Source organism: Acanthisitta chloris, unplaced genomic scaffold (genome assembly GCF_000695815.1).
Source record: "Acanthisitta chloris isolate BGI_N310 unplaced genomic scaffold, ASM69581v1 scaffold19129, whole genome shotgun sequence".
NCBI classification, from domain to species: domain Eukaryota; kingdom Metazoa; phylum Chordata; class Aves; order Passeriformes; family Acanthisittidae; genus Acanthisitta; species Acanthisitta chloris.
This window is the reverse complement of record NW_008691062.1, coordinates 9555-23086: the sequence shown is the minus strand read 5'-3', so window position 1 is coordinate 23086 and position 13532 is coordinate 9555. Positions and strand designations below refer to the sequence as shown.

The 13532-nt window shown below is 37.2% G+C and overlaps 1 protein-coding gene across 1 annotated transcript in view; it reads right to left on the bottom strand.

Annotated features, from left to right (window-relative positions):
* Nucleotides 1-11578: 11578 nt before the first annotated feature.
* Nucleotides 11579-13532, bottom strand: part of CXADR (coxsackie virus and adenovirus receptor) — a gene marked incomplete at its 5' end in the record, with an annotated part of 4808 nt that continues 2854 nt past the window's right edge. The window contains 3 exons of the mRNA XM_009082096.1: nucleotides 11579-11846; nucleotides 12202-12340; nucleotides 12612-12734. Of these exons, the coding sequence (XP_009080344.1) occupies nucleotides 11579-11846; nucleotides 12202-12340; nucleotides 12612-12734 (530 nt within the window). The remainder of the gene's footprint in view (nucleotides 11847-12201; nucleotides 12341-12611; nucleotides 12735-13532) is intronic.

Below are 13532 nucleotides of genomic sequence, written 5' to 3'. Positions count from 1 at the left end.
ACAGGGATAGAGTAAGTCATAATGCTTATGAATTGAAAGAGAGGATATTTAGGCTAAATGTTAGGAGTAATTTTTTTACTGTGGTGGTGAGACACTGGAACAGGTTGCCCTGGGAGGTTGTAGATGACCTAACCTTGGCAGTGTTAAAAGACAGGTTGGATAAGGCCTTGAGCAATCTGGTCTAGTGGGAGGTGTCCCTGCCCAGGGCAGGGCGGGTTGGGACTACATGATCTTTAGGTCTGTTCCAATCCCTTAACATTCTGTGATTTTACGATTCTAATTGGGACTGAACACTTTGGCAATAGGTCTATCTGTATTCCTGTCTTCGCACCATGGCTAACACAACAATCCTGTTTTCCACCCCTTGCATTAATAGATCTCAAACAGATAACAAGTTAATCATTTGCAAACATATGCCTTCTAAATAATGATTAAGTTCCTCCCCCCACAGTTCATTTATTCTACTGAAAAAGCCTGAAGAAAGGGTGCTCTTGCATGCCAAAATGTTTATAAATCCAGCTTTTCTCAGGAATAAGACAAGCATGCAAGCAGGGACTTGCGCAATGACGTATCTCCATCAAGCACATCCTCTTCGCTCCCTTTCGGGAACAAGTTGAGACAACTAACATACCCTACTTCCAGAGAAAATTCTGCTACATGGCACATAGGGTTGAGCTGGGATGGGGCAAGAGCTTTTGATATTCCAGTTATTTGGAAAAGCAAATGTTTTTTAAAATCTGATGCTGAAATGAGCTAGAAAGGCAAAACAGAACACGAACATAATCTGTTTTCCTTTGCCTGCACTGCCCTGATGCCTTCAGTCTTGATTTTCTTTTCCTTTCCTTCTCATCTAAATAAATCTCTAGCAATAGAACAAAAAAGAAAAATGCAGTCTGGCAAGTGAACCCTAGAATGCAGCTGGAGGCTATTCATGCAGCTGTGATAAAGAAAAGAATAAATAAATTAATTTTAAAAATCCACCCCTCAGTGTTGCAACTTATAAACAAGATGTGGTAAGTCTTTTGGATCATGCAAGGAAAACTAAGTTAATGAGAAACTACTGTCTGCTCAGGTGCTTGCAAACATAACTCTATTACAATTACACTGGAAAACAAGAAGCCAGTCTAAAATACACTACATGTAATGTAGTTTAAAGTGTCTAATGCCTAAAGCAGAGGCAAGGGAGTGAAACTGGTTAGGAACAAAAAATGCGATACAAAGGGCCGGTAAAAGTAACGACCCTCCACAAAAGCATGATCAATAGCAACTTACCACACAGGAAAGTGAAAAACCTGTCTAAAACTTCATCCTGCTTCAGCACTGAAACTCATTCTACAATCAGAAATAAAAAGGCATACATGTGATAGGAAGAGGAGAGTCAGGTACCCAATATAAGTGAGAAGCTGTAAGGCAGAGGAAAACTGTATAATAAGCCAAACACAGAGCAGTCTGCTGCTGACAGAGCCAATGATGCCAAGGAGCTTTCCATCTCTCCGTATGTGTTCAGCCTGGCAGTGTAAGAATACATGGCTAGATACCTTCAATATCAGTGATGATGAAGAAAAATATTCAACACATCTTGATTCTGTATTTCCATTCTGTTACTCTGGCAATGCCTTTCAACACACTTGTAGTGAGCAGCAGGGAAAGGGTGGTGAAGGAGTGTCAAGTGACCCAGTGGAGTGATGAGGACACCAGCCCAGGTAAACACTCTCCTCTACATGTTATTGAGTGGGAGGAGAGAAAAGCTGCTTCATTTCAAGGTGATACCAAGCAGGCAGCCAAGCTGGGATCTCTGGCCGAACCTCTAGAAGAAAAGCATTTTCCCTTGCACTGGCAATGGGCTTTGGGGGAATCTTTCACCCTCAAGATCTGCTTTACTATTATTGTTACTACAACCTGAAATACTCAAGGAGCACTGCCAATACTGGAAGTGTGACTGCAATCAGGACAGAATTAAAAACCTTCAAGCAGCAGGGGACAGAGACAACCGCAGATGGTCTGACCAAGATAACTATCTTTAACTACATATATTTAAAATTTTTCTAAGCTTATAAAAGAAGGGAAAATAAGAATCAGATGGGCATCTAGTGAAGGCTGAAGAGATTTGACAAGGATAGCTTTAAAAAAAATGGCAGTGTAATGTGAAACTCTAGATTCGAAAGTCACTAAGAGTCAACAGAACTATCTCCGCTCTAACAGCTATGAAAGATGACGACCAAGGAGAAAATGTCAACACTAATAAGCAATTTAAAAATAAAAAAAATAAAAAATAAAAAATCACACAGCTAAGTCATGACAGAGTCAGGACATCAATCCTAATCCTCCATTTCGTTAACTGGACTCTTCTGCCTTGGGATTCTTTTGTTACTGTTTTTATTGCTGGTGAGTGAGCTTCTGTTAGCCATATCAAGCACTAGGGATGTCCTCAGCTTCCTTGCATGTTCAGCAATTTCCCTCCCATGTACAAACAATAAAGCTGGAAGCAAATTAACTAGTTAATATGGTTGGCACAGACATGAGATCTTGTCAGAATAAAATTCACGTGTATAACATACAACCCAATTTTCACTGTCAGACAACAGCTTAAAATCCGAGCTTGCTCAGGTAACACCAAGACAGGGAAATTATGCTAATATCTAATAGGCAACAAAAATGGACTGTTGAGCATAAAGGCTCCAACATTCCTTCCAGCTCTTTCATCTACAAATAAAGGATTTTAGTGAGTTGTCTGAGATTCTTGCCTGCCCACCCAGTTCACACACTATTAAAGAAAAAGAAAAAAGCAAACCATACTGATATGCATATATCATATTTCAAATAATACAGCTAAAATACTTCTAGTAGCAACATAACCTTGATTTTTAAAACACATAATTGATAACAAGTATGCAATCTAGCATGAGCAGAACTGTAGGATATCTGTACAAGAATAACAATTTTTACTGTCTTGCTCCTAAAAGAAAATCAGCAGACACAATCATGATCTGCCTGAGAAACAGGGCTTATTCCCCAAATGAGCTACAAATGAAGAAACCTTATTGGTGACCTTAACTTCAGTCTGAGGAATATTGACATTTCAATGACTAGCTAAGCTCTGGTCCATAGTAGTCAATCAGGCTTTAGTTATATCTATTTTATTTTTTTTTGGTAAATAAAAGGGATGTACAAGTATGAAATGCTCTCAAAAACTACATTCATCCTCAACTGTACATTTTTACAGTTTACAGCTTTTTGTTAGAGCTTATAAAAAAAATCCTGAATTCATGCAGATTACAAGAACCATTTTTTTACCTAAATTACTTTCCTGAATAAACAATAAAAAAATAACCACCTGGCACCTAAGAAAGTTCCTTAGATTTCTGATGGAAACCATATTCTTAGGTTCCTGCAAAGCACTGTACAGTTGGTCACATTTAGGCACAGAAAGACAGGGATGCAAGCAGCCATGAGGGCCATTTGTAATTCCCAGACACAACATTTACTACTAGCTTTCAACACAAAGCACTGATACTTAGCCATAAAATGTCTTTTTTGTTTCCATGTGGACTGGAGACAGTATGGGAATACATGGCATTTTTTAAGCTCTATGTTTTAAACCCAGTGAGTTTTCCCATCTTAAATAGGGATACAAGGTCATTAAATTAAATACATTACCTGAAAAGGTCACCCAAAACACAACCCAAGTCGGAAGTGAAAGAAAATTATATTGCAATGCCTAAGCAACTTCATAACGATGAAAACCAGGGCAAGACCAAACAGTTCATTTCAAGCTGTGTCCTTTTAGCAGGTTTGAATTTTTCTCATGTACCAACAAGAAACAGGGAAGAATATATGAAATTAAAGTAATTGCAAGCTTTATTTTGTACTATACACTTAGATGAACTGTTTCTGGTCTGGACAGTTACAGGATTGGAAGTGACATGGAAGGGCATTTTATTTATCTGGGTAAGAAGTGCAGTGCTAGCAGCCACAACATAAGCTTTTTGACATGTTCCACAAACCACCAGCTGTGCCCCAGAGTTGGCATCTTCTTTAGCAATCACAAAAAATTCAGTAGTTTTATGGATTACTACTAGTTGATTTTATTGCTCATCTAAGGGTATTGGTTTCCCTCCCACCTTAGCTATTCTACTGGTAAAATTACTATTTAAGATTGCTGTTTACCTCGATCTCCCACACCTAAGTAAGGCATAGCACAAATGTTTTGACTTCAGCAAACAGATTCTTAGAAACGCCACCCACTCTGCTGCCTGATGAGTCAGTCATTAGCAAGTAGCTGCTGCTGCTGGCTGTGAACAGAGACCTTGAACAGCGTGAGCAGACGCCCTGCTGCACACTTTAACTTCCCTGAAATCTGTCTAATCCTGACTGCTGTGTCACAGGTGAAATATTACCAAGCGACAAGAAACAGGGATTCCTATATGGGATAACAGTTTCACTTAGAAATCGCAGAGCAGGTCAAGTCACAAGCTATGAAAAGGTGTTACTTCATTTGTACAGCAGGAACTGGCCACGAGAAACAAAAGCTCAAGTTTCTAAGTTGCAAAATTGACATAATTAGAAAGTATTATACTAATGGTCCTAAATTACTTTTATACCATCTGATTTAGTATTCCTTGGTGCCACATTCTGAACAAGCCGATTCCTAACATGAGTGACCACTGCATCCCTGGAGATATTTGTGCCCAGAGCACCAAGAAGCCAAGCTGACACCATTAGCTCTGTCTGGGGTGTTCAGGAAACTCTACAGTTTCTTCTGATTGTTTCTTTATACAGTACTGTTAAGTACTAATATAACCAAAAACATCACATGCAGGAATGATGCATGGTAGAAAGAGTACAAGGCTCTGCAAAAAGCAATAAAGGTATGCAGTTCATATAAGCAACTCTAAATGCAGACTCTGAAAACCCCTAAATCTGATGTTGCTAGAAACCAGAGTAGCAGAAGGCTCCAAAAAGCTGGAAAGCTCATTTGTGCTTCCAGAATCCAGATCCCTCCTAACAAAACTCCCCAGAAACTGATCAGACTCGCCGCTTTCCTATCCTCATTTTGCAATTAGGAAAAATACTCCAAGAACGAGAATACAATACCCTTCAGGTACAGCACTCAACTTTTGTCCTGCCTGCGGCTCACAGAGCCACAGCATCCAGCCCTGAGAACTGGGACAACTGTCAATGCATCGCACAGCTTTCAGCACTTCCCAGCGGACATGCTGCCTCTGGAGGTTTTTCCCCGAAGAAAAAATTAGATTACTGAAGGTAAAATGATGTGCTTTCAGATGTTAATGTCTCTTCTAATATTGCCACTTTTTAAAACCGTTACATAATCAAGTTGTGTAACCAACATGCCTCAACTTTATAAAGCCGTGCCCTCCCGCCATCTATCAACCCTGTGTCATTCAGGGTTCCTGTATGAGCTGCACAAATTTTTGTTTCCTGAATAATATGGTACAAATGTCTTGCATGTGTTTCTCTAGATAGTATTGACTAAAAGAAATTTCAATTATTGTGCTAACGCACTAAAAACATGGACCCAGATAGCACCTGCTGGCAATGAACGCTACTGACTTTGAACATTCAAAGCAACTTAACAAGTGTTTCAACAGTGGAAAGCTACATCTTCAAAATACCAACTTATAAAGGTGACACTAACGTTGACTTACAACAATATGAAAAAAACCCCAATCAAAGAGTCCTTAAAGGATCCCTATTTTCAGAAACTTGACTTTGAATGGAAGTCAGAAGCAGGGACAACACAACCCTCCAGGCCAGTTTTCTGCCAGAGTGGTTATTTTATAAAATTAAAGGTTCATACTCTTCTTATAGCTGGGTCTGTCCCATTCTGCAAAAAGCCTAAAGCAAATTAAAAAAGCAACAGAATCATTGTAACTCAAGTACACACATTATTCTTATACTAAGATGCAAGTTTTCCAGTTGTAAACCATCATATATGACCATCCCACAAGTGAAAGGTAAATTTGGAATAAGCTGAGACTTTCAAAGGTAGGCAACATTCAGAGCATTTCAGTAGCATTTCATCCTACTTGGTTTTGGCCCTTGATCAGCTATTTTCTTTACAAACTGTTTTGCTTTATTAATTTTACAGACAGAAAACAAGGCTAAGTTGCCTTCATTAACTGCTTTCTAAAACTACCTAACAATTATTTGCCTATCAGCATTATCACAGAGCTTGAAAAAACTCAAGCTTCTCCAAGCAAGAAGTAAATTTGAGACAGTAAGCTCAAAGGACATAGTCAAAGATGTTCAGACAAACAAACAAATAAACAAACAGTGAGACAGACCTTATAGGAAACTTTATCCAAGGCATTGTCTAATACAATGACCACAAATGTTCTATAGAACTACCACATGATAAGTGCTCTCTGTTCTTCTATGACACTCTCAGGAAAACTCTAGCTGCTTTGTTGGTATTCCACAGACAAGCTGGAGGTACTCAGCTTCTGGTTCAGGATTATCTCATTTCCAAATAAAAGACCTGGAGCAGCTGAGGCCTGCGAGGGTCATGTGTGAAAAAAGTGTCACCTTAGGAGAGAAGTCTTGAACTTCAGCCTTGATGTTAATGTTAAAAGCATGTAAAAAGGTTTCTCAGAACTCTACAAATTGAGACAAATCTGAACCTTCATTTTTATGAGGTTTCCTTTTGTATTTAAGCACAAGTCTTAATGTGAAATAGAAAAAAGTCCTTAAGGTTTTCCTACCAGTATTCCATGTAACTTCATATGCTTGTGCACACATGTATCAGATTTTTTATATATACAAAAAGAAGCAACTGGAAGACCTGGCATGGCACAGGTACTCATTAACATATGAAAGATATGCATGCATTATAACAGATAAACATTATGAGCAAATATAAGCTAATTATGCCCTTAGTGACATGAACACAACACAAGCCATTAATGCACAAACAGAGTCTATGCCAGACTTTGTTTCCTAAAACTAAATATGTGCCCAAGATGACACTGGAGAAATCGTATTAATCTCAGGTAAAATTACAAGTACAATAATGAGTTGGTTTGCAAGGCCAAGGGGTGCAGGGTAGCACAAGTCAACTTCATATGACTCATAAACGATGCACATTACATGACAATATAACACCGAGCATTTTATCAACAAAAATCTGCAAATCTACTTATTTGAACTTTAAAATACAAAGATCAATCAGTTTCAGAAATATCTAAATATCTAAAATAAAGAGGGATGAAATGTCATCTAAAGTTCCTTTCCAGCCTTATGTTTCAGAGTATCTATTGATATCTAGAATTAGGAACTCCAAATAAGTGCATGTTCTAAATTATCTGAAGTTTTCCTTCCGTTAGAAATTAATGGGGGGGAAAAAAAGCAAAAAAATAAAATTATTAATGCCAGTGTGGTATACACAGCCATATTTATTAGTTCACTTCCAATTACATAAAGAGAAAGCTAAAGCTATACACAAGTGCTGCTTTAAAATAAAGACAGACTCCTGTTTTCGTCAACAGTTTTATTTCAAAAAGTACACAAGTCTGTCATGGAACTACAGCATTTCAAAATTTTGGATTTGATTTTTTTACAAATTCACTCACAATACTTGTATTTTAAAACACCATTCCCCCAAAAGTGTGAATATAAAACCTCAGACTGAAATTCATATCACTATTCAAAGTCCATGCTTTGTGCATGAGAAGTATAATGTAACATTGCAACATTTTGGATCCCAGGAAGTATTATTGCTCCAGTTTCAGTTGAGCTGTGCCTCAATGCTAGAGGACCGAAAACCAAAGGGTCCCATAAAGCACCTATCAAGTGTATAAAACAAGGTTTAAGTGACACAAATAGCGTAATATTTTTAGACTGGAACAAAGATCTAAAGTGATCCAGAATATACACTGCTCAGAACAAAACTAAAAGCATGTCATGGAAACTAGTAATATACAATACTCAGCATTACAAAATAACTTGCAATTCAGAAATCATACTTGCACTATTAAGCAGGAAGCATACATCTAATATGGATGCAACTATCGAGAGCTGATAAAGATGTATGCGTTGTACATTTCTTTCAGAAGTCATGTTTTACCCCTTCAACAAGGCATTTCTGTGCACCACACAGTTTTGGAAGAAGTATTCATTTTCAGGGAAGGAAGTTTCACACAAATATCTTTAAGTATCCATTGCAGAAAGTTTACGAAAACATTTGTAATGTATGGACAAGTGTTATGTAACCTCTACAGTATTACAAGTCTAACACTTTATTCACACCATGCTAAAATTGAAGGATTTCTTTCTATATATAGTAGTCCTCAACAGGCAAGTTTACAGTCATGACATTAACTAGAGGTTTCTTAAGCTCACTTAGAATATTTACATAATGGTACCCCCCTCCCTCCCCCTCCCCATTTTTTTTTTTAATAAAATGAGTCTTTAAAAATGCCACCTCCTAACTGGTTTATCAGCTGCCATTACTTCCTAAAAAGGTGTTCTGTTAGCAGAGTTATCATCTGCAAGATTGGACACCTCAGATGTTTAACCAGTTCATCTCCTACACAGCTAGAAATCATTGTTAAACTACAGTAGCTGCTTCTGAAATCATAATCCAGTATAAGTGAACAATGTAGTGACAAAAAAAATAATTTATAATTTATTATAGCAGTAGTATGTTTTCATAGTAGTGTTGTATCCATCCAAAAAGGCATGATGATAGCAACTTGAGGCAAATTTTACCCCAAGTAAGAGGTTCTTCATTTCAGATAAGGACTATGTCAGATTCTATTTCTTTTATTTTCCATGCAATTACATAAATAGACAGACACTGTCAAGGCTGCTAAGCCTAACAGCTAGGCTCTGAGGGCACATCATGCTGTCCATCTGTCCATTTATTGTTTTGCACAAGCTGATAGTGCATCATCGAGCACGTGTAAACTCTGGTCTGTGTATTTTACTGAGATAGGTTTCTGCATTTGCCCGTCCTAGGGCTTACCTGACTGTAAATACAGGGTCTCAGGCCAAACTAAGAAAAAAACCCAACACAAAATGAACAAAAAAACCCCCAGAAGCCACCACCAAAAACATATGTCCACAGATGGCTAAGAACCAAATTTAGTAGGTTTGCTGCCTGGTTGCTTAGGTTTATAGCTATCTCTCAGTCTGTGATTCTGTTTATTTTTGTACTCAACTTGTAGATATAATAACTATACCCTTTTAATTATGGAAGGCCTTAGTTTCAAGGTAAACAATCAGTGTATGATTAACATCTCAGAAGTCTCTTCTATCACAATAATTGGATGCAAGATGTCTCCTCATCTATTGTTTTTCAGAAGCTATGTTTAGTGCATTTACTAAACCTATTATTTACCACACAAATAAAAGTCAATCATTGATCTCATTGGTACAACAGTTTCCAGGAATATGAACACAGATCATAATTAGCAATTGAAGGAGTAAGTGACATTTTGAAGTACAGAACAATACAGAGAGAGACACTGAAGTCACATCCAAAAATAGGCATGAAGAGGTATAAATAGTACATAAGAATCAAGAAATCAGATCACAGTGTCATGTTTTAAGAACTGTACCATCATCTAAGCACCTATTCAAACAGTATGTTTAGGCACCAGAAATTTCATAAAAACTGAAGTTACAATCAGGCAAAGTTTATTGACAAGGCACACATGAAAGATTTTTTATCTCTAACAGTATCAGATTACAATCTAAGAAAGTCCCAAATGTGTAAAACTAGGTCTAGAATACTTAATAGCAGCCATTCAAGTTTCTAAATTCAGTAGGAAGGGTATGTTAGAGTCATAAAATGGTTTGGGTTGGAAGATGACCTTGTACCAACCACCCTGCCATGACCAGGGTAATTTCTTTGCATTAATAGTGCCAGCCAAAAACTGTGCACCTAATTATATATAGGACAAACACTAGTAAGCCAAAGAATTTATCACAGATCTATAAGCAGCTATAAAAAAGCAGACACTAAACCTAGAAGTTTGGGCAAATGTTTTCTCTCAAATACATACTACATACAAATAAGCCTAACATCTTTCAACAGGCTATTCAAATATTTCCTTCAGCAACATCAGTGCCACATACTACATGCTTTCTGAGTTTTCCAAAATACCTTGCAGTTTAACATCTAGAGATAGAATAACATGAAGGGAGTCTCCCCCAGGTGCCCCCAGCACAGGATAAAGGCGGCAGAAGATAGGAAGGAAGACAAAAAAAATCCACAAATATTCAAACTGCACTGAGTTTTAAATCCAGTTTCCACAGGTATATAATATCAGTCATCAGAAGCTATGAGAAGTCAGAAGTCCTTAAATGCATGTGAAACAAAACCACGGAATTATTCCGTTTCTCCTGTATTGATTTAAGTTTGCAAAATTGGGAAGAAGCATTTTTAATCTTGAAACATGAGATTTGTAACAAGAATTCTGGATAACTGTTTCCTCTTAGCTGCACGAAACTCTTGCTCTTGAAAGTCTGAACACTGGTTCAGACTATCTAGAGCTGCTGAATAGGCAAGTAAAAATGAGCTTTAAACTCCTGGCAAATTCATACAGAAAGATATTAGCATCTTGAGTAAGGGCTGACTACAGCTTACATGTACATAGGAAAAGTTGTTTCCCCACTGATGTTAGAGCAAGAGGGCAGATATTAAATACCAGTTACTTAACAGCTTTCATTAAATCCCCATGGAGCTTCTAGGTAATCGATTTGGAAAAAAGTAAGAGCACTGCCTTAGTATCTAAACAGGAGCTGAAAAATGCAAGGTACAATTAACTTAAAGACCTGTATAAAGATAAATAATTCCTTCTTACTGTGACAGTAACAGTTGATCTATAGATTTTAAAGCTTAGATACAATTACCAATAACCTGACTGGACCTCTTGCATCAGATAACATTAAGTTATCTGACATGACTAGAACTAGTTATTACAGAAAAAATTGTGTTTCAAAGAGCTTGCAAGGTCTCCACACTTCCACACTCTGACATTTTAAATTCAGAATAGATTCATTAAATTAATTGAACCAATCAAATAACTGTCTGCTCCTCAAAAGCTCAAGTGCTCCAAACAAACATTGCCAGGTCAAAGAACTGCATAAATAGTCTGAACATAATTCAAAGTCATCCTCAATATTTCAGTCCCCTGCAACTACATCAGACAGTGGCCAAATATTTCTGCTATTCCACCATTGAGAATGAAGTTTCAGGAACTCTGAGAAACTTCATGGTCTACATATGAAATGCTTTAGTTACTTCTCATTTGTGTCTCACTGTTACACATTCAGAACTACACATCAGCTGACAGTGTCTCTTCAGTAACCTACCAGAGGTCCAACTACCTTCAGTGTCTGATATTTATTTAGGAACTTCAACACTTTTAGCAAATAGTTCAACTGTCATACACTAAATTTAAAATTCAGTATGAGAATTGGTGGCTTTTCAAACTAACTTGTTCATTTTCTTCAAGGACAATTTCATGCCAGTGTTTAGATGAGGGATGGAACATAGTTTTCTCTAATACTTACAATGAACACTTTAAAAAACAGCTTTTAAATTAATAATATTTTATACTATGGACCCATCTTTGCTTTGTGCTGGAATCATCACAGGAACAGCTCCCATTCTACTTAAATTAGGTGCAGCTACCTTTGAAGGTGCAAAGGTTGGGTTTTGACCAGGACTACGTTCGAAGTCTTCACTTGGGACTTGGCTATATGGAGTTTTGGTATATCCTTCCATGTTTGAGGGAGACATTGAACCCAGAGAAGAACGATTGCTGCCTATGTAGCTACGAGCTGTTGAACTGCGACTTTTTGGAGGTGGAACATCTTCTCTGAAATAAACAAAAAAAAAAAAAAAAGCCAGTTTCAGAACAAGAGTTCAGTCACCATTGCAATGTGGGAACTTACAAAACAAGTACTCAGTTTGTTTCTTTCTATTCTGATGCAGCAGCCAAAAAAATCCTTATGCATTCCTTTAAAGTGACCAAAAAAAAAAGTATTCATTGCATTTAAAATGTTTACTCAAATTAGACATGACTACAAAAAGTTCTCTGACAAGCCATTAGTATGTTAATAAGCTTTCCAGATTAAGACAGAAATCTCAACTGTTAAGTATCTTACTTGCAGAAGTACACGTTTAAAAGTTAATCTTCTAATAATACTGCTCAGAAACTAGAGACAGGTTACCTGATATCATGATGGACTTCCTTCTCATATTTCTTCTCTCTGTGCTTCTTACAGCAACAGAAGACGAGAAAAGTCAGTACAGAAAGACCCAGTAGAGTTCCTATAATAGCTCCAGCAATTATACCAGCTGTATTTACGGCTAGAATAGATAAATAACAACACTGTTTGTTAACTGTCAAAGTTATAAGGTCAACTTTCTTCTAATATTAAACCTCATGTTTTACATGATCCAGGTTAATAGCACATCATTGAATCAGAGAGGATATGCTCAATCACATGCTTTTAAAATAATAAAAAGACTTGAACTGGCACCCACCAGATACAAAGCTCTGGATTTGAGCATAGAGAAAAATGACTGTCCAGTTTTAATACACAGAACACTATGTGACCATTACACAGCAAACACTTACGAGGGGTGACATTCAGCTCAACAGAACATTCATCCGTGCCAACTCTGTTTGAGGCAACACAGTGGTATGTACCAGAATATTCTTGAGAGGCATTTTTCAGAAGAAGCTCCCCTGTATTTTTATCTACAAACAACAAAAGGTAGAGGTTTACCATCTTCCAAAGTTTAACTCCATATTCAATACTACAAAATTATTAATCCATCACATAGATGAAGTTTTAACTTAAAAATGCAGTATTAAAAACACCCAAATATAAAGACTATCTATCTACAGCATCTATCATGCTGTAAAATATTATTTGTAAAAAAGTCTCTTACCCTGGTTAGAAATGTGTTCCACAGCATTTGACTTTAATATTAAGCTAACTGACTCATTGCTCTGTCAATGGATTGGAACAGATGCTACTCTCAATGCTCTACAGCCAATAACATAATACTTATGTTATCTGACACGACTAGAACTAGTTATTACAGAAAAACTCATGTTTCAAAGAGCTTGCACAAGGTCTCCTATCACACTTCTACTCTGACATTTTAAATTCGGAATAGATTCACACATTTCTCTCAGATGCTACAGCCAATTCTCTCATCCTAACACTGGATTCTAAAACATAAAAGATTAACTGCACCCCCAAAATACCTCCTCCTCTTCTAAATCAGTTCTGTCCAACTCACTCTGGTGTCTGCAGAAGCCATGCTCAGCATAAGATGGATCTAACATGAGCTCCAATGGATGACCAATTAAGTCTAGCTGTGCAGAGAACTTAAGAAAATGTGAAAATAAAGAGTATTTCCCCAAGGCTTTCAAATCCACTGACAACTACCTTTGTGAGATTTTTCTAGATGAACTTCAACTGGCTTGCATGCTTTAACTGCCAATAGATTTGTCACCAATACTGCAAGAGACATCACAGGAACAAAG